Source organism: Nyctereutes procyonoides, unplaced genomic scaffold (assembly GCF_905146905.1).
Source record: "Nyctereutes procyonoides isolate TBG_1078 unplaced genomic scaffold, NYPRO_anot_genome, whole genome shotgun sequence".
In the NCBI taxonomy this organism is placed as follows: domain Eukaryota; kingdom Metazoa; phylum Chordata; class Mammalia; order Carnivora; family Canidae; genus Nyctereutes; species Nyctereutes procyonoides.
This window is the reverse complement of record NW_026575132.1, coordinates 11,961,428-11,984,083: the sequence shown is the minus strand read 5'-3', so window position 1 is coordinate 11,984,083 and position 22,656 is coordinate 11,961,428. Positions and strand designations below refer to the sequence as shown.

The 22,656-nt window shown below is 34.2% G+C and overlaps 1 protein-coding gene across 3 annotated transcripts in view; it reads right to left on the bottom strand.

Moving 5' to 3' along the window:
* Window positions 1-22,656, bottom strand: part of NBEAL1 (neurobeachin like 1) — a 174,155-nt gene that overhangs the window by 92,530 nt on the left and 58,969 nt on the right. For 2 of the 3 annotated variants that reach the window (XM_055345172.1, XM_055345170.1), the window contains exons 11-23: window positions 20,001-20,087; window positions 17,840-17,923; window positions 14,734-14,832; window positions 14,061-14,641; window positions 13,215-13,347; window positions 12,260-12,379; window positions 10,293-10,596; window positions 6,443-6,528; window positions 4,177-4,266; window positions 1,645-1,813; window positions 1,062-1,195; window positions 447-606; window positions 238-340 (exon numbers count right to left, since the gene is read on the bottom strand). In XM_055345172.1, coding sequence (XP_055201147.1) covers window positions 238-340; window positions 447-606; window positions 1,062-1,195; window positions 1,645-1,813; window positions 4,177-4,266; window positions 6,443-6,528; window positions 10,293-10,596; window positions 12,260-12,379; window positions 13,215-13,347; window positions 14,061-14,641; window positions 14,734-14,832; window positions 17,840-17,923; window positions 20,001-20,087 — 2,150 coding nt within the window. The remainder of the gene's footprint in view (window positions 1-237; window positions 341-446; window positions 607-1,061; window positions 1,196-1,644; window positions 1,814-4,176; window positions 4,267-6,442; window positions 6,529-10,292; window positions 10,597-12,259; window positions 12,380-13,214; window positions 13,348-14,060; window positions 14,642-14,733; window positions 14,833-17,839; window positions 17,924-20,000; window positions 20,088-22,656) is intronic. The other variant, XM_055345173.1, reaches the window with a different exon arrangement.

The window sequence follows — 22,656 nt, the reverse complement described above, 5'->3', positions numbered from 1 at the left end:
TGTCACAGACAAGAAAATTTAAGCACAGAAAAGTTAAGTTGCCTTCAGCCAATTATGAAATACAAGATTCAAATTCAATATATGTGGATCCACTGTTCATCATTTTAACCTCCACAGTCTCCTGTCTTTCTGAAGTTAAAGGATATTACAATTACTGGGAAATAAATAATCTAGATATTCCAAGCAAGCAGCAGGCAGAAAACAGTATCACACTGAGAAGGAGCAAGGACATCATACCCATAATAAATCCTAAGTGTATCTAGGAGAAATTGCACACCATACTTCTTTCGGAAAACTCTCCTGCTGTCTTTGATGATGGTGGAAAGATACTGTATATGACCTAAAATACAAAGTTCACTCTTAAATGAATACCTAAAATAAAATCCCACAGGTAGTTATAAATTTCTATAACAAGTATAAAATTCTATCCAACAGAATGCTCTTACCAATTCGAAAGGGAAAATCTCCACGGTTCCAAATACGGAAGTCAAAAAGTAAATACTGATACATTTGCTGCAGAAGCTGCATATTTTTTTCTAATGATACCTGTTCAATTAGTAACTGAACTGCCATCAGTACATTAACATCCATCAAGGCGCTTGGCACCTGAAATTCAAACAGAGTTTCGTAAATTTTAGTTTAAATAACTATCATTAAGCTACATCAAATTTCAAGTGATTAACTCAGAACATCTAAATATGAGAATCTTTGTTACAAAAATAGAAACAATTTAAACTTTAATTTTCCAATGTACATTAGACCATATATTCCTAATGTCATATTCCTAAAAGTCTTAAATTTATCAAATATCCCAAATACCAGTACTAACAAAATCCTATATATAAAAGATTATACACTATTACCTAAGTGAGTAATTCTTGTAAAAAAGTGATTCAGTGTAGGTTTTAAAAATCTGCTTGTCAAACAAAGTTACATCCATGAATATAACTGAAGCCATAATAATGTAATTTAAAAATATTTACTTAGTAAGAAGAAAAACCCTAAAGACAAACTGCTAATTACAATCATTAGCCACACCGACAAATATTAAACTAGCTCACCTTCTGAAGTAAGGCACCAAGAGTGGCAACTCCATGGGAGTGAATGAGATTGTCCTGGTTGATAGGATGTCTTTGAATAAAGTGTTTCACAATCAAGATAAATGTTGCAATTAAATTTCTTTCTAATCTTGACTCTGAGGAATTGTGAACATGTCATTAATTATAATTATTCTAATCACTCTTCTATCACATTTTCTGCCATAATGCATATTGTAATAATCAAAAGATCTGGGTGAGCAATCTGCTTCCAAAGGTCACTGGGACAATGCAAATATCAGAGAAACCAGCGATTGTGTATCATATACTTACATACACATGCAAATATTTTCTCTACCATAATTTTAGCAATGCTGTCATATTTCTACTAACAGTTCAAACTAAGAATAGCAAGAATAAAACCAACTTCTTAATTTTTTTGACTAAAATATTAGGAACTTTTGGAATTACATTAGTAAAATTAGGGATGGGCTGCTTCAGCTACAAATTGTTAAGTTTCCTCCTAACAGTGGCAAGACATTTTATCTGTGTTTCAATTAATCCCCAAATTTTCAATGACTATTTTGTGTTAATTATATCTTGATACCTGATGCCTTTGTGGAGGTCAATACGACCCAATCTCCTTCTACAGGAGTTATCAATTCAGAAACTGTGCTTTCATTCATTCCTTCAGAAATCTGTCCTTCACCAAAGTGGCTGATTTGTTCCAACAGAGGAAAGAGTATATTTAATCCACCTATGCAGTTTATGATGTCCTGAGAAAGAAAATTACAATTTTTTAATCTTATAAAACAATGGCAATTTTGTCATTTAATATTTATACAGCCTGTGTGAGGTTACACTTTGCTAAACTTTTAGGCAATGCACAGGACAGCCTAAGCTAAAGGAACCCTTGTTTGGGGAGATGCTTTAAAGAGTAGCCATGGGGGTCACTAAATCAATATTCAAAACTATGCCAGACCCTTTGTACCAAAACTTTGTTTTTCAAACTTTAGGGATTTCAAACACAGGCAATCCAAACTTGACCCCATAAGTAGACTTTAAAATGTAACAGTAATGATACAAGAGGGATCAACTGTCATAAAGCAATTAAGTATAATAAAATAAATTAAGAAAAAAATACAACTGGTGGTAGAAATATGACTGACTTCTCTAATTTTACTTAACAAAAAAGGTGAAGTGGGTGGCTTCAACCAAAGTTCAAAGTGACTATTTTGCATAGCTTAACAAAATATAGTCCACATTCTTTAACAAGTTACTAATATCTCTGGCCTTGGTTTCTTCATCTGTAAAATGAGGATAATAATAATTTTCACTTTGTAAAGTTGTTACCAAGATTAAGCTAATAAAAGAGTGCTTAGTGCCTGATGAGCTGGGTGCTACCCAAGATTGGTCATCATTAACTGCTAAAATGTTCTGATCTGCAGTTTAGACTCAATTTCATTATTAAACAACCCTTTTCATTCTTTTTGCCTGTTTTTCATACTGATTTTTAAGAGTACAGCAAGTAAATTAGCTTTCCGAATGGCAAGTATTTTTCTCTGTCATTTAACAAATTTTTTTTGATTTTGTTGCAGTATAAAAATACAATGAACATAAGAGACACTGAACTCTAGGAAACAAACTGAACATTTCTGGAAGGGAGGTGGGTAGGGGAAGGGATAATTTATGGGTGATGGGCATTAAGAAGGGCACTTGATATAATAAGCACTGGGCGTTACATGCAACTGATGAATCACTAAATTCTACCTCTGAAACAAATTTTTAAAAAGTCTTTAAAAAACCCAAAAAAATAAAAGTAAGACAATTTTCTGAAGGAAAAAAAATACAATGAACATTTTCTCATTCATTCTGTTCCTGTTTGATTTCCCTGTAGTTGTAACTCAAGGCACCAAAAACTACTTTGATTTTCAAATATAATGTATGGCACAAATAATCAGCTTTCTATATACAAGTAATACGTACCTACAACTAGCCTCAGAGACCAATCTTATTAAGTGACAGCAAAAGTTAACTTATGAATGGACAAATGTCATAAATTTTATCATTTTATTTATTTATTTTTTAATTTTATCATTTTAACAGGTAAAATTAAGTGGTCTCATTTCAAAGTCAAAGAGAAAAATGCTTTATACCATATGAATAACATGGACTAACAATTGATGGGTTCATTTTCTATACTGGCAGAATTATACTAACGATCTCTGTTCCACTGAAACAAAAGGCATATTTGATGGATGTTAACGGACTATAAGATAACAGGGTTTTGGGGGACTCCTGGCTGGCTCAGTCTGTTGAGGGTTCACTCTTGACTTCCACTCAGATCATGATCTCAGTTGGGGTCCTGGGACTTCTCTCAGTGGTGGAAATCTTTTTGAGGATTCTCTTTCTCCTCCCTCTGCAAGTCTCCCTGCTTGCATGCACATTCTCTTTCTCAAATAAATAAATAAACTGGAGGGGGGGGTGGTTACCTGGATGGCTCAGTGAGTTAAGCATGTGACTTTGGCTCAAGTCATGATCTCAGGGTTCTGGGATTGAGCCCTGCATTGGGCTGACTCCCTGCTCAGTGGGGAATCTGCTTGCCCCTCTGCCTCTGCTCCACCCCTCACCTGTGCTCTCTGGTTGAAATCTGCCATATAAATTTAGGGATTAAATACCTTAAAAGCAGATCAATAAACTAAGGCAGTATATTCTTCTAAAGGAAACTGTTAAATTCAAATGCAGTTTAAGGAGGTAACTAACTTTCAAGCAAACTAATCATTCTACTCCTTTGTTTATACTTCAAACTGTATATCTTGCCTGCAAACATATTCACCAGGACTTATTACTCAGATTAAACTGGTGGTGCTTAGGGATCCCTGGGTGGTGCAGCGGTTTGGTGCCTGCCTTTGGCCCAGGGCACGATCCTGGAGACCCGGGATCAAATCCCACATCGGGCTCCCTGCATGGAGCCTGCTTCTCCCTCTGCCTGTGTCTCTGCCTCTCTGTCTCTCTCTGTGTGACTATCATGAATAAATAAATAAAATCTTTAAAAAAAAAAAAACTGGTGGTGCTTAAAAGATAAACTCTTTAAAAGGTTCAATAAACTCAACATAGTATGTTGCTCATCATTACTTACCTTGATGTCCCAGTTCACTACTTTGTTTCCTGTTAATCTCCCATGCAAACAATTAGTAGATAAATCAAGACAGATTGAATTTTTGCAGGCCTAAGAATAAAAGGAAAATATGGCAAATAGCTAAGCACAATGAGGACAAAACATCATTTTAACTATATGTGAAACATTTCACCATAATTTTTTTCTTTTCTTTTAAAGATTTTATTTATTTATTCATGAGAGACACACACACACAGAGAGAGAGAGAGAGAGGCAGAGACACACAGAGAGAGAGAGAGGCAGAGACACAGGCAGAGGGAGAAGCAGGCTCCATGCAGGGAGCCTGACATGGGACTTGATCCCGGGTTTCCAGGATCACGCCCTGGGCTGAAGGCGGCGTTAAACCACTGAGCCACCCAGGCTGCCCATTTCATCATAATTTAAAAGGGTATATAGAATAGTCAATGATAAGATGCTTACAATATTAAGTTATAAGCTTCTTAAAGTCAGACACTTTATTCATCTTTATATCCTGAAAGTTCAGCACAATTCTTGGCTTGAAGAAGACACTCAAAAAATTATAAAAATTATCAGCAATGGATGGCTTAACACCTCCTACACATGAGCACAAAAATGAAAAACTGCTGACTGTCAAAAAACCCTCTAGAGCACCTTTTCCCAGACTAGTACTTGTCAATAAGTACGATTAAAAAACAGAACATGTTCTATGCTCAAATAACTTATGAAAAAAGTAGGATAAAACAAAAGTAAACTAGTTTTTAACAAGATTTTTCAAGTGATATCATCAATCTCTAAATGGATATACAAAATACATCTCCCCAAACTTAACCACAGAACACTCATATTATCACCATTTTTAAGAAATATTTTCGAAGAAAATGTTTATTGTATATATTTGCCATACTGAATTTCTTGAGGAAAAACATTAATAGCTATTTTATTACAGAATTTTATCAAGTTTAAATTTGAAAAGAGAATATGACAACCATAATGCCAAAAAGACTCAATTAGCTATTAAGTCTAGAACATGCTACTAAATACATTAGTGAGATTAAATTCAATTATTTCCTATCTACTTCTAAAAGTGAAAATAAGAATATGATACAGTTCCTCCCAAGAAAATAACTTAAAAGTCTAGTTCAGCAGACAAACATATCTTTGGAAAAAAGTTAGTGTTACAAAACGCAAACATTAAAAAAGATTGAGGCAGAAGAGACCTTATAGATAACACAATGCATGAACCTTGATCCAGATTTAAATTTTTAAAAGGCTAATAAACAAAATATTTTCAGGAAAACTGGGAAAATTTGAAAGAGTATATAAATTACTGATAATTTTTCTAGGTAGGTTAATAATTACATAGAAATATTTAGGGGTATTTAAAAGTGTCTGATAGCTACGTCAATCTATCTTCACAAAAGATTGAGACAAAGTCAACAGGTATGGCAAAATGTTAATAATTGGTGAATTCAGGTGGAGAGTATATATGATTTTAGTTTACCATTCCTTCAAACACTCTAGGCTTGAAATTAATCAAAATAAAAAGTTAAGGGTAATATAAATGGTAAGTAAATTTTATTAGGTCAGATATCACAAGTAAGTTTTCAAAGTAATAAATTATGACCACGTACTAGCTGGCTAACCTAGAAAAAAATTTCTACATTGTATAATCTCGCAAACAAAAGCATTTTCTGGGTCAGCGTAACATTTGGTACAATGAAGGCAACTAATATTGTTTATGTCACTTTCCCTTTTTTCCTTCGAGTTCTACGCTTGATCTTTCCCTCAGCTATTGCTGATCTTAATTACTTTCACTGGGTAACTCTTTGAAGGAAAAAGGACTATGTATGCTTGCATATAAGTAGTTTCTTATTTCTCTTTATGAAATAAACATTTCTTTTTTTTGGTTCGTTTTCTTGCTAGTATTACATTTAAAAAATAAAAAAAAAGTTGTTCTATTTAATCTCTCCTTCCAAAACAGTAAGATAATATAAGTTTACTGATGTCAATTCATTAGTACAAATTCCAACTATAACGATTCCCACTCATACTACTGGGATGAAATAATGATTAACATTTGAATCCTAGTTGAGAGTTGCCAATTAATTTTTATTGCTTCTCCTCTTCTTTTGAAAATTAGTAATTTTTAAATGGAAATTCAAGACCATCCTTCTCAAATATCCATCAAAATGACAAAAGGAACAAAAATGGAATTTTAGTTCACAGCATAATTACAACTAGATACACTCCATGCATTTATTCTCACCTTTGCAGTGTAGTGAAGAAGGATGTTACCAGGCAGGTCAGCCATGTCAGACTCTTGGAATTTCCAAGGACTTAAACAGTTTGGACCTGAAAATTATTTAGACACACATACACAAATGTCACTGAATATATATGGCCTCCTTGGTTCTGTGTAATCAGAATAAAATTTAAAATTAAGCTGTTTCAAGCTATTCAACACAGTTAAAACATACTAGCCATGGTATAAAATCTGGATGCAAAGCTAGGGTGTTAGAGCCCAGGAATTTGGAGGGACCTATCAGCCAGCAGTGAGGACACCTCAATGGAGAGCTGAGTTTAGGGTTAGGGTTAGGGAGAAGGTGAGGGTCCAACAGCTTGGAGGGTCCCATCTGCTATCATGGGGGAGACATCCCCGCAGGGCTGAAGTGAGGGCAAGGGTTAGTGAGGTTCAGATGCACGGCTGGTGTGCAGGGTGGGCTCAGATTGCCCTTCCAATTTCTTGAGCTCCTGCTGTCTGCTCCTCATACAAACGGCACTTTTTCCTCCTGGGGGGTGTCCCGAGCTTTCTGGTGTCGCTCATGAATCATCAGTCCCTCGGGATTTGGACCCAGGCTCTGGGGCTGGGTCAGATCACATCTCAATCTAGGGTTAGGGCCCAGGAGCTTGGAGGTTCCCATCTGCCCAAATGGTAGAGACCTCCCCAGAAGGCTGAGTTGAGGGCAAGGCTTAGCGTGAGGCTCAGGATTGGAGTTGATATGCAGTGGCGACATTGAATGTATGACTGGGCTCAGGAGGCCCTTCCAATTGTTTGGGTTCTAGATATTTGCTGGTCTTCCAAATGGCCACATTTCCCCGAGTGGGTGGCTGAGTTTTCTGGTGTCGCTTACGTGTTGTCAGTCCCTTGTGCTTCTGGGCCAGGCTATGGGGCTGGGTTGAGTCAGAACCCAATTTAGGGGCAGCCCGGGTGGCTCAGTGGTTTAGCGCCGCCTTCAGCCCAGGGCGTGATCCTGGAGACCCTGGATCAAGTCCCATGTCAAGCTCCCTGCGTGGAGCCTGTTTCTCCCTCTGCCTGTGTCTCTGCCTGTGTCTCTGCCTGTGTCTCTCATGAGTTCATGAGTAAATAAATAAAATCTTAGAAAAAAAAAAAAAAGAACCCAATTTAGGATTAGGGTTAGGGTTAGGGTTAGGGTTCGAGTTTGAGTAAAGCACTAAAGCACTGCTTACGAAACACAGATTTATGGTTTTTATTTCTTACTGCAAAGAAACTAAGGATTTTTGAGTCTGTTGGTAAACATGGTTTGTGCTTTATTGATTCATCAACTTAGGTCTAAAGAATTCGGATGTAAGGGTTCATGCTTACTTACTATATTGTTTTCAAGGGAGACTAAGGTTTCTAAAAGTTAAAATTCTGCTAACTATACAAACTGATAAGAATCAGAGATAAATTCTGCATGTAGAAAACTAGGAGATATGTTACAAAGATATAAGGAATGGAAATGTATTTTTGTTGAAGGTAAAAGAAGGAAATTTTGAAATAAATAAGATTGATTGATTGAAAAGGAAAAAAAAAACATACTAGCCAAATGAACTTTATTTTTACATCACCTCCAGTTCATCTAAAACCTAAAAAAAGCTGGGGGGTGGTTTGATGTCCACTAGAGAAAGGGAATTTTATATGGTATCAGAAAACTAATATCAAATATAACAAAATTTACTTAGTAATTTATCTAACGTAATTTAAATTTATAAGATAAAATAGCAAAACAATCAACCAATAATGTGAATAGATACCACAGAAATTGAACTGTGAATTAATAAGACTAAAAAAAAATCTAAGAAATACAAATTATAACAAGTTCCCATCTTAAATCAAAAAATGAAGGAAACAGTACTGACCATTCCACCTTAATAAGCTGTGGTGAAACTGGTATACTTACATTTTACTAGTAGACACTATGAATTGGTATATATCTTTTGGAAACAGATTAAGCAACATGTATTAAGAGCCAAAAAAAATTCAAACACTTTGAATATATATCCTGGGAGTTTATTATAAGTGAACCTATCCAAATTAAGGAAAAACACTAAAAGTACAATAGCTCATCTTATTTAATACTTGAAGTTTATGTCAAATTAAAAACTATAAACAACCTAAGTAAATTATGCAATAGAGATTCAATGAAATATTATGCAACCATCCAAAACAATCATTAAGAAGACTATACAACAAATAATTATTATTTGTAAGAGTAGAACTGTAAATTGGAAGAATTATAAAAATAAAATCCAAATTAAGTCTAGGCAGTCCCATTCATTTCAAGATTCTTATGTAATCTAAAAAAGATATTTTTACATAACTCTTTTGCAGTTGATACATATAAATACTTAGAGGTTTACCTCCTGAACATCCTACTATAGATATAATTTTGAAAAGTTATGATCCAATAATAACAGTGTGTATCTTTAAAATCACTGCCAAAAGAAAAAGGAAAAGCCAAAACAAAAATAGCTTGTAATCTTATCCAAGAAATAGGATTCTTCTGTCCTCATTTCTTCAGGTATGTTAATATAAAAATGACAGGTCTTAGAACAAGACACATAATTTTAGAATCAATCATATGATTTCTTATAAACATAGACTTATTTTTGTTTCATCAATTTATTAAAATCTGTCAAAAGTACTGGCAATATTATATACTGAATTATGTCCCTCCCAAACTCATATGTTGGAAGTTTTAGCCGCCTACGTGATTATATTTGGAGATAGGGTCTTTAAGGAGGTATCTAAAGTTAAATGACGTCATAAGGGTCCCTCATAAGAAGAGGAATAGACATCTTTCTCTTCGCACATACACCAAGGGAAGATGCCATGTGAGGTCACAGTGAGAAGGCAGTCATCTACAAGCCAGGGAGAATCTTCAACAGAAACCAAGCCTGATGGAAACTTGATCTTGGAATTATACACCCAGAATTGTGAAGAAATAGTGTTTAAGTAACCCAAGTCTGTGGTATTGTGTTAGAGCAGTCCTAACAGACTAATATAGATGTTATTGTGAATATTTGAAATATTTCCTAAAGGTTTGCTTTATTTATGCTTACCAAAAAAAAAGGTATGGTATACTAGAGTTAACTATACTATATTATATCCCAAAAAGTTATTAAGAGAGTAGGGCAGCCCAGGTGGCTCAGCGGTTTAGCGCCACCTTCAGCCCAGGGCCTGATCCTGGAGACCTGGGATCGAGTCCCACGTCAGGCTCCACATAAAGCATGCTTCTCCCTCTGCCTGTGTCTCTGCCTCTCTCTGTGTGTCTCTCATGAATAAATAAATAAAATCTTAAGAAAAAAAAAAAGTTAAGAGAGTAGATCTCAAATGCTTTCACCACACATCACACAATCACACGCTGTAATTATGTGAGGGACTGAGGTCCTAACTAACCTTATTGTGGTAATCATTTTGCAATATGTATGTGTACCAAATCATTACATTGTACTTCTTTTTTTTTTAAGATTTTATTTATTCATGACAGACAGAGAGAGAGAGGCAGAGACACCGGCAGAAGAAGGCTCCATGCAGGGAGCCTGACGTGAGACTTGATTCTGGGACTCCAGGATCACACCCTGGGCCAAAGGCAGACACTCAACCACTGAGCCACCCAGGCATCCCTACACTGTACTTCTTAAACATACCTATGTTCTATATCAATAATACCCCAATCAAGTTGGAGGTGGGGAGGATGAAATGTAGTGAGTATTTTCTTCCCTTTCAGCTTCCATTACAAATAGAAATATACTCTTGAGATCAAATATATTCTTCAAAATACATGTAGGCAACAAAAAAACTAAGTTTAAGAAGTATGACTGTACATGCTCACCTGCTAAATATAATGCCTTCACTTGAGGAGGCTGTAGTGCTTCGTAGAAGATGATAACAGACCCTAGCTGACCCTCCAGAGATGTGGGGCATCCCCATTCACTATCTTGGGTTCCAGCTGATATCAATTTGGTAATCAGTTTTGATTTTTCAAGTGATCCTCCCCAGGAGGCTGATGACAAAATTCCACCAAATGATGTCCGATGAGGAGTAATGGGGGAAGAAAAAGGCGGATCTGGAATTTGGGATGGTGGAGGAGTCGTGGTTCTTTGCCCAGCTGAACCAATGCAGCAGGAAATAAAAGGCTAAGAATTAAGAAACAAAATAAATTACATAATTTTAATTACATCTCTAACTTGATATTGAAAAAAAACAGTACATAAAATTAAGAAAACAAATAGATGGAAACTAAAACAGGAAGTTTTAATTTTATTGGTTCATAATGTGTGCACACATAAGTCATTACAGATGTTACTTTTGGCCTATGGTATTTAGATGCATTACTTTTATAACTCACATTTTAATGAGTATTTTTAAAATCTTTAACAATTTTACTGTATTCTCAAATAGAGGAAACTACTTTCGCCCTTAAAATTTATAAACAAGCTAAACATTTGTATAAATAATACTAATTACAGGTTATTCTGTAATGAGCATCAGGATGGATAACAACAATTACTAGAATCCTAAAAGGACTTAGGAAATAATGTATTTCATCATTTTTTTAAAAAGCTCTTTCAAAATTATTTAAGAATTCTCAAAAAACCTTTACACTAATGTTCTTCAAGAATCATCTCAGTAGGGCAGCCCCGGTGGTGCAGCGGTTTGGCGCCGCCTGCAGCCTGGGGTGCGATCCTGGAGACCCGGGATCGAGTCCCACATCGGGCTACCTGCATGGAGCCTGCTTCTCCCTCTGCCTGTGTCTCTGCCTCTCTCTCTGTGTCTATGAATAAATAAATAAAATCTTAAAAAAAAAAAAAAAAGAATCATCTCAGTAAATATATTCTGGTTTATATTTGACTACAATTTAAAGGCTTAAAGTTTCTACATAACTGGGATACCTGGGTGGCTCAGTGATTGAGCATCTGCCTTTGGCTCAGGTCATGATCCCTAGATCCTGGGATCGAGTCCCGCATCAGGCTCCCCACCGGGAGCTTGCTTCTCCCTATGTCTCTGCATCTCTCTCTCTGTCTCTCATGAATAAATAAAATCTTTTTAAAAAAAGTTTCTAAAAAAAAAAAAAAAGTTTCTTCATTACTATTTTAAATTCAGTAGAAATGAAAAAGAGCTCATCATAATAATCTCTAAGTACCTTGTATACCTGATGGGCTTTATTTATTTACTAAAAGATTTTATTTTAAAGTAATCTTTACACTCCATGTGGGGCTTGAACTCATAACCACAAGAGTCCCATGCTCTTCCCACTGAGCCAGGCAGGTGCCCTTGGAGGAGCTTTTTTAAACAATCTTTTGCTCTCTACTATTCAATTTCTTTGGCTTTCCTATTTTTAGTCTTTTTCTCCTAAGCCTAATTTAACTACATTTGTTTCTTCTTTAAGTTGTTTTTATTACATGTTGTCTAACTTCATCTAATAATGATAGGCTAATGGTATTAAATATTAACTTACTATACGTTATAATATAGAAAACCCTTTAAAATTTATGGGCACATATTTAAAAAAAAAACAGAACCTTCTACATTAAATTAAAATTTTTCAAGGGGGATCCCTGGGTGGCTCAGCGGTTTGGCACCTGCCTTTGGCCCAGGGTGCGATCCTGGAGTCCCGGGATCGAGTCCTGCATCGGGCTTCTGGCATGGAGCCTGCTTCTCCCTCTGCCTGTGTCTCTGCCCCTCTCTCGCTCTCTCTCTGTCTCTCTCTCTCTCATAAATAAATAAATAAATCTTTAAAAAAAATTTTTTTCAAGAGTTCTCAATGTGTCCCATAAAGAATAGGTTAGATATGCTTACTTCATTCATGGCAGGAAATCTGAGAGGGGCAGAGACCTTCTGCTGTCCGTTGTCATAGATATAGACAAGGCTCTGACCAAAAGGTCTTTTTCCAGGCATATGAACAATGGTTATGTTGTGCTAATAAAGTAAGACATAAATTTAAAGATTAAAATTACATTAAATCTTTGGAATGATAAATACTTTCAGAGTATTAGTTTGAGTAGAACATTGAGATTAAGCATAATTAAATCTTGGTTAAAATTCTGTTCTTAAAGTGAATGACAATTTTTCCTGTAGTACAATAAAAGCATTTACATCTATTCTGGAAAATTTATACACAATTGTAACATAGCATCTTTTCTGCACTTATCAAGACTGAGTATTCTTTATAATCAATTTTTCTAATAAGCAATTTATACTTTAAGAAAAGCAACAGAAATGCATTGTTTTTTATAATTTATGTTCTCATTTTAAATGGAGTTTCAAAATCAAATCAGATTCTAGAGAACTTGAAAGAAATGTTAACATTTCCTTTTAACTTTTTAGGAGAATACTTACTGCTGCTGAATTTATGATGATGATGATAATGATGTTAACTTCCTTACAGATAAACTTCAACATAAATAGAATTTTAAAGTGAAAATTAATCAACTCTCAAAAAGGAGACAACTCCTGATGTACATGCACCAAATGTGTTTTTAATATAAGAAATAGTAAAAGGGATTATAAGGAGGGGAACTGAGTGGGAAAAACTAGAGAGGGAGACAAACCACGAGAGACTCCTAACTCTGGGAAACAAAGGTTTGCAGAAGGGGAAGTGGGCAGGGGGATGGGGCAACTGGGTGACGGACACTGAAGAGGACACTTGATGGGATGAACGCTGGGTGTTATACTATATGTTGGCAAATCAAACTTAAAAACAAATAAAAAGAAAGAACCAGAAAAAGTTAAATGTGATGTCCTAAAACCTTACCCAGAGGGAATCACAGAAACTGTGGTCAGGAAGCATAACTGTAGCATATTCTCTTTTTGTGCACACTGCCACAACCAACATACCTGAATGGGTAATAAAAGCTTCAAAACCCATGCCACTTCCTGTAAAAAAACTAACAAAAATATATGTTATCAGAACCTTTGAAGTCAGTTGTTCAGTTATCATCACTGGAACACACAAAACCATATCATCATGAATATCTTTATCAATTATGCTGTGGTTTACATTCTACCACGTATCAATCAGTCCAATCTTGCTTTAAAGATAATTCTTTTTTAGGTTTAATAATTGGTTTAGTAAATTATAAAAAGGTAGCCATAAGAGTGAGATCCCATTATCAAACAACAGTAAAACAATAAACTTTCAAATCTTCAAAATTCTTTCAAACAGGATTCAAAAAGCATGAATAAAAGTCTTAAAAATCACGAGGTGTATTAAAACTTATTAGTTACTGAATTAATTAAGTTTGGATCCACAGAAACAAAGGTTTTCTGATCCTTCATATAAATATATGGCATTTTCAACGGAACAAAAAGATCAGCATTCATTTAAAAATTTTTCCTTTTTCTCCACTTTTACAATACTTTTAAGAAGGAACTTTGCTTCTAAACCAAAGAACTAGCAAAATATTTGAGATATGTAATCAATATAATGAAATAATAAAATACTAATAATTAAACTGTATATACCCTAAGGATAGAGAAGCTTCAGATAAACTGTCCCGCATTTAAAAACTAGAGGCTTGAAAAGCTTTTTTCTGTTTGGGAATTACAGCATATATTGTTGTGACAGTATTCATTTACATTCCATAATCTGTACCAGTACCTGTACAATTGTTTTCTTTTTCCTCCTTTGTTAGCAATGCCAAGAGTCAACTGATCCTGATCTAAGCAAAACCAAGCATTGAAAGAAAAGGCAGATCCTGGCCACTTCTGTATGGAAGGCACAGTAATTCCTGCCATACTATGTGACAAATTAAAATACTGTAGTGCACTCTCTAGACTTTGTTTTCGGGCCATTGTCAGAATTGCTCGAGTCACAGGAGTAGTGTAAGGGTGAATATATTCAGATTCATCCACTCTCAGCAATCTCAGTAGTTGACGTATTTCTTCTGAGCTCACTGACTGACTCCCCAAGGAAGCATGAAGTGCAATCAAGTTCTCAGCACAAGTTCGATGGAGGGAAGAATGGGAATCAAGTGTTTTGATGATGTGAATTCCCATGTTTGCATTGACACAAGTAGTTCGACTCTGCCTATTAATACAGCAAATTCTTTTCAGCCAATCAGAGATGAAAATTTGCAGATCATGGGATTCTAGCTCTGGAAGCCACTGGATAAGAAGCAAGAGAGGATGGACATTACTAATGCCCAATATCCCAACTGAAGTGTGGTCACCCTCTACAGCCTATAAAGCAACATAAAAGACAAAAAGTTAGTAACCACGTTGGATAGGGAGATAATGGAACTTGTTTAATAATTAAAAACTAAAAAACTCACCATATTCATAAGTTCTTTAAGTAGTTCCAGTGGTGGATGACCCAGGGATTTTAAAACCTCAAACATATGTGTATAACCAATTCTTTCTTTAAATACTTCCTAGGGGAAGGGAAAGAAATACATCAAAGCACAATCTTCAAAGACTGTATTTGTTGGAATTTTAAAATGCCGTTATATACTCATTTAAGTTAATTAACTTAATATTGAAAAGACTGAGCTCAATATTTATTTCTTAAATCACTTCATCTTAAAATAAACTATATACCTTCTGAAATATGTGACCATAGTCTATCAGAATGTAAAATAAATAAGAATTGTACATTATAAAATTATTATTTTCATTTCAGATTCAGGTACATTCATTTCCTTTCACTTGATTTGTAATGATATAGTTTAACATGAAATATACATGAAATCAAAACAAATACGGAGAAGAAATTGAGGAGACTTTGGGGGTAAGAGGAGTCAGCAGTCTCTCAAGATTAGAGTTCGGCAACCCAGTTTTTCTCTCTGCTTTTTGTATCTAAAAGGACTGAATTATCTGAAATATCAAGTTCATTTTATTAGGATCTAAGTCATATGTATTTTTGAACAAGTGGGCACACAACCCTAGAAGTAAAATAAAGAGACAACCAAAAAAGCTAGTAATACGACATTGGTCCAGTAAATCAGGCATCAATCTATACACTTAAAATCAAATATTTAAATAAAATGAGTAACATTGGTTGCCTCTGTGGAGGGGAACTAGTTGACTATGGGCGAAGGGGAGGAAGAAAAATTTTTAAAGGAATTTTTTAACATTAATTCAAAGGGATGCAGCACCCCTATGTTTATAGCAGTATTAGCTACAGTGGTCAAATTATAGAAACAGCCCAAGTGTCCATCAATTGATGAATGGATAAAGAAGATGTGTGTGTAGATTATATATAGAGAGACAGAGAGATATATAAATATATATATGATGGACTATTTTTCAGTCATAAAAAGATGAAATATCATTTGCAATGACATGGATGGATCTAGAGTATTATGTTAAGCGAAATAAGTCAGTCAGAGAAAGACAAATAGGATTTGTAGGATTTCATTCATATGTGGCATTTAAGAAACAAAACAAACAGGCTTAGGGAAAAAAAAAGAGAGAGAGAGAGAGAGAGAGAAGCTAAGAAACCGATTCTTACCTATAGAGAACACACTAATGGTTACCAGAGGAGAGGTGGGTGGGGAGGTAGATTATACAGAGGTGATGGAGAGCAAGAAGTGACTTGTTGTAGTGAACACTGAGTTCTGTATGGAAGCGTTGAATAACTATATTGTACACCTGAAACTAATATTACACTGTATCTTAACTGTAATTTATTTTTTATTTTTTTTAATTTTTATTTATTTATGATAGTCACAGAGAGAGAGAGAGGCAGAGACACAGGCAGAGGGAGAAGCAGGCTCCATGCACCGGGAGCCTGACGTGGGATTCGATCCCGGGTCTCCAGGATCGCGCCCTGGGCCAAAGGCAGGCGCCAAACCGCTGCGCCACCCAGGGATCCCTTAACTGTAATTTAAATAAAAACTTAAAAAAAGAATACCAATCATTTTTAAAGGGCTTTTATAAAAAAATATTTCAGTAATTTATCTATATATTTAGAGAGTGAGAGACAGCATGAATGGGGAAAGGAGTAGAAGGAGAGAGAGAATCTCACATGCTGAGTATGGAGCTAGACATGGGCCTCAATTCCACAACCCTGAGATCAAGGCCTGAGCTGAGGTCAAGAGTCAGACAGACACTTAGCTGACTGAACCATCCAAGTGCTCCCCAAAAGGGTATTTTTAAAGTAACTTTTTGAACTTTAAATCATAAAATTGTATTGTATTTTAATAAGACTTGAACATCATTCCAGGTCTGAAATTCAAGTACAGTACAATCTATTATACTCAAATCAATTACTTAGAACTTAAAATGATTTTTTAAAAAGATTTTATTTATTTATTTGAGAAAGAACGAGTGAGAGAGAGCATAAGCCAGAGAAGCATGAGATGCCAACTCCGCACTGAGTGGGGGAGCCCAACATGGGCTCAATCCCAGAATTCCATCCCAGAACTGTGAGATCATGACCTAAGCCAAAGGCAAATGCTTTTAACTGACTGAGCCACCCAGATGCTCCAAAATGATTTTTTACAGAAACTATTGTAAATGGCATTCAATTCCTAAGCCAGCCTGTAAAAGTTGTATAAGCCTATCTAGTAAGCATCCAACCATGAGTTATATATAGCAACATTTACAGAGCAATTTTTAAGAGTCTCCTAACAAAAACCAATGGAAAGTAAGGAATACTACTGAAGGCATGGCTTAGGGAACAAGGAATCATTCATTCATGTCTGCTATTAGAAAGGCAAACCATGAACTATATTAGAGGTGTTAGATAAAAGGAAAAATGGTAATGGTAGTAATAACGATGATGATAGACACTGATATTTATCAAGGATTTAGCATGTGCCTAGCACTATGCTTACCACTTTACAAAGATGAACTCACTAATCCTTAAAACTATTCAATGTGGAAATTACTAGCACAAAATCAGTGTAAGTGAAAAGCAGGACAGAGTCAATGGTAGTGAATGAGAAAGAAAGAAAACCCTAAGAGTAACTAGCAGAACTTCCATGGTCATCTGGAAAAACAAGTCCCAAACTGAAAAGGCTGCTCACATGTGGAAAATGTTCACAATGTAGTCAGTCATAAACTGAGCAAAGTGAAAGAGTCATGATTTATTAATGAAGAAAAACTATGACATAAAATGTAATTCTTTAAACACACTAACCATAGAATCACTTAAAATAATCATTTCAACACCAGTGCTACCTTTGCTGACTGACACTATATAAATCACTATTAGGTTACAATTGTATCATAAAATCCTAAAGTAGTGCCCATAGGTGTTTGTCTCTAAAATTATCAGCAAAATGATTCCTGTACTGAGATAGTTTGTGAACAATTTCACTTCAGGTGTGAAACAACAGGTACTATACACATACTTTCATACATTACTTTGGGAATTATACAGTGAAAATTAGTATATTTAAATAACAATTTAGAGCTTGAGGATGTATGTTTCACCTTAGCAGCTGGAGATTTGTTCATTACTGCTGTCAAAGCCTGAATGGTTGATATAGCCAAACAATCCAATTGTCCCTGAAACACCTACCAGAGAGAGAGGGGGAAAAAAAGAGGAGGCAAGAAATTAACAACATGTTCAACATTTGTATTCAGTCAGGAAACCTTTGTTCTGAAAACCTGAAAAAATAATTACTAAACATGCAATACATTCCTCTTCCAATAAAACAGATTTCTGAAACACTATACCTGCAAGAAAAGTTACCTATTTGACAGAAAATAAACCACGTATCAAGGACAACACTACATTCACTTATTACTCTGAAATGTTTTGGAAAAAAAAACAAAACCAAAACCAAAAAGAACACCAAGCTTACTACATGCTTTTAAAAATAATGGACAATCTCCAGAGGAAGGGAGGGATGTCTATCATTAGAAATTCTATTACATTTTAATTTCTCTTCAGAAATATACTGAACCTTTTAGTTTGAAATTTTATTAGCATGTATAATAAGATGCTTAAAATGGTGTTGTCCATTTGGTTTCCAAGCCCTGTGTTACAATTGAAATGGTATGTTTATTCACCAATCACACTGGCAAACAATAAGGTATTCTATTTTTACATAAAGTGCAAAATTTGAGGCATAACAGAAAATGAAATATGTATCTATAAGCATTATCACGTTTCTGAGAAGGTAACCTTTAATGCCAAAAGCTGGAAAAAAAAACAAAACAGCTTCAGCTTCATTTTGTCTATTTCTGTTTAAGCTTCATCATAAAGAGATGTATTAAATTTTAGGGCAGTACCTTTAGAGGAAAAAAGTAAAAACAAAATATAACATTAACAACATTAAAAAAACTGAACATGATTGTTATATAATCAGGCTTAATCAACCATGAAAGCATAGCAGAAGTAGAAATGTTGCAAAAACTCACAGTCCCAAAAATCTGCTTTTGGGAATATATTACTATGACTTAAAGCTACTCACTCCACAAATGGGACTTTCCTTTCTCCCTCCCACTAAAAATGACCTGAGTAAAAGGGGACTGATTTGGTCTCTGTCATTTTAAACTAAGATCTATCACTTTTAAGCCAGTATCCTGATTTCTGTTAATGTTATTTATTAAACATTATTACATATACATAGCATATATGTAATAAACTCATTATAATATGCATTAATCATTCTGCATAAAGGATTTCATATGAATAAGATCTTTCCTACACTTTGTCCAAGATGGCTAGGCATCACATAACTAGGAAAGCTAACATAATTAGAAATACTAACATAAACCCCTAAGAATATCATTGTAATTATTTTGTTAACCTATATAAGAAGGTCTTAAGAGGAACTAACATTTATAGAGAAATCTAAAATGGTACTCTAGAGTTGATATTTTACATCCAGAACAGAAAACAATAGATTTTCAAGTCTCTTTATACCATAGTTCTATTTATAAACCTGGGTATTAAGAGAACATTAACAAAAGATATCATGTAAGCTCTCTAAACATTTTGGGAAAGAAAAAATACCAAAGCACTTTTAATAAGTAGTTTTTTCAAAACTAAATTACCTAATACTGAAAAGCAACAAAAATTACTTATGTCTGCTTTATATCCATATAAAAGTGACTTTATAGAAAACGGTTAAGTTTTATGCTAAAGTAAGACTCAAAGAGTTCAGCATCTTCTTCCCTTCCTCCAGGATTCGGGTTGTCCATTGAATTGTAATCATTATTTATCATCAAGAAGCAAAGAATCAAGATATTAAAACTGACCAGACATATTCACAAACAAAGCCTAAGGTCCCAATACACCACAATGCTTAGAAAAAGAAGCTCCCAAAATATGAAGTCACCACCATGTGGACAGCATTGATACTGGGATCCCATTCCTGTACTTTGTGTCTCCTTAAACTGAACAGGATACACACATATACAGCTGGAATACTGCTGACTATTTATATCAACCACCAGGATTTCAATGTTTAAGATGAAAAAAATTTTATTTTTAATTTTTTAACAATCTTCAAAAATAATTCATGAAGATTAGAATTAGATAGTGTTTGTGTATTTTAAGACATAAGAAGAAAAGTACAGGAATAGCTGTTCCCATTGACTGATTTTGACTTCAGCTAAAACAAGATGCAGGCTTTGTAGATACCTGGTCCTCATTCATTTCTGTCAGTAATTTGTTGGCAAGGTCTTTCTCGTTCTTGTCTGCCACCTTACTGTTAGCATTTAAAAATAGCTGTTAAAAACAGAGACAAGAATAATGGAGAAAGAACATTAAATAGTTACCGATAAGCAGAAATGAAGTCTAAATGGATTTCCATGTCTCTTGAAAATAAATTCAAGAATCCACCTGTGAAGTATACTACTTTTAAACAGAAAATCAACTATTCACATTTTGGATTACAAACTAATATTAGTTCATATGCCATATAATTAATTGTTAGTTATTTCTCTCTCGGAACTTGAAGCTACTAAAATAAGAAATAACTGCAATAAGTAGGTTAGTTAATATTCCTAAATTTTTTTTAAAGAATCAGCAGAAAATGTCTCACAAAAAAGAAGGAAATTTGCTATTAAGATAGATTAAAGATACTATGGTAAATAATGTACAGTAAGGATTCTGTAGTCAAGTATGTTTGTAAAATGCTATTTAACTTTAAAAATAGTTCTTTCGGAAAATATTTCTCAGAGTCTCAAATGTGCTAATGTGCTTTGACAAAGAATGTATGTATTTTCCAAAATTATTAAGAGTTGAGCATAAGTTATATTAGTTTCTACATCAAGGGGGATTAGGATTATCTCTGACATACATGGGGATTGTGAACAGAATCAAGTATTTTGGTTTAAGCATATAAAACTAGCATCCCAATAGATCTCAAGCACATTTTGGATAAAAAGAAAGATAATGCAAATGAAAGTGAAAAGGGGAAGAAAGTTAGATTTATAAAGGAATTTATCAAGAGCATCCTAAGAAGGAAGTTCTCTTAGGAAGTTCTCTCATTTCAGGAAATACAAAATAAAAGTCTAGTAATATACTGAAATAAAGCAATATAAAATAAAGATAAGGTATAACATGATATACACAGCATAAACAAAGCTTAACCTAAATATAGATTAGTGCAAACAAAACAGGCTTTGGAATCAGAAACCTGGATTTGAATACTGATTTTGATAATTATTAGCAGTCTGGTTTTAAGAAAAACTACTTCTCTGAGCTTATTTTCTCAAAAGGGAAAAGAATAACTCATGAAACAGGGATGCAGATTAAATGAGATAATCTACACTAGGTTATTAACAGTGGCACATAACAAGGGTTTAAAAAATAAAAGCTATTATTATTAACAGCAAAATTTTGTAAATACTAATACTCCATATTATCTGGAGCAGGGACACAGGAATGCTAAAAACATTAAGAAAGCAAAAATGACTAAATATTTCCAGAAAGCAATCCATATCAAGAATCTTAAAATTACTTTGTTAGTATTGTATTTATAGACAACTACTCTAAAAAAAATGATCAGAAACTCACACCAATGTTTTAGAACGGAGATGCTCACTTTGACTTTATTTACAATAGCATAAAGAAACCATCCAAATATCCTTAAACAGCAGGATAAGTGAAATAAATTATGGTTCATCCAGAGGCTGAAGGGGAGGGAAGTCCTTAAACTTTCTGGCCTCACGACCACTTAGCAGTCTTAAAATTTACTAAAAATCCCAAGGAACTTTTGTTTATAGGGTTTACATTTCCCAATATTTACCATATGAGCAATTGAAATCAAGACATTTAAAAAATGTTTATTCATTCAAAAATAATAAACCTATTATATGATGGTATAAAAACACATTTTTATGAAAACCTAGAGCTTTCAAATACATGTTAGTGAGAATGGCAGTGCTTTTACATTTTTGCAATCTCTTTAAACATCTGACTTGATAGAAGACAGATGAACTCTAATATCTACTTTGCATTCAGACTGTTACAATGTTGTTCTGATTCAAGTTTATGAAAAATCTAGTCTCAAACTGATATGTTAAGATTAGATTTTGCAGATTCCCTAAAATGATCTTGGGGACCCCATACTTCTGTGAACTTCTGGGTTGAAATATCTGCAGTCATTAAAAACAATGTTTTGAAAAATGTATGATGGTATATGGGAGTCATGATATAATACATTTAAAAGTAGAATACAAAAATATTCACTGGTATTCCAGTTTTGTAAAAATATATCCTCATTAAAAATATATACGCAAATACTGTTATGAGTATTTTGCCACAGTTTTAAAATTTTTTGATATTTATATATACAAACATGTTTTATAAAAAATTATGAAAATTTATTTTCATACTTCCTTTTTTCCTCCAAAATCTATGTTGATTATTGCTCTAGAATTTAAAAAAAAAAATCTACTTTCATGTTTTAAATGAAAAGAAACTTATTCAAATAAGGCAATGTGCACGAATCCAGGCAGGTACAACTCCCAAAATCAACCTTTCAACCATGCCGTTCTGTATATCCACTCCCAACATTCTTTTCCACAAAGTATCCCTTAGTTACTCCTTTCATAAATTCTCATTCCTACTAAGACTGCCTTGTTGAGAAATTTTTGCTGCAGTTGATTTTCAGAGGGTAAATGTGGAGAAGAAAAGGAAGAAAGAAAACAAATTAAGGAATGTGAACAAGACCACAGTATCAACAACTTTCCAGAATCTTATTACTTAAGTCCTCAAATAGAACTTTACATATTTATAATATACTACACATCTACATTAAAATTAAAAACTGATTAAAACTCCAAGCAGA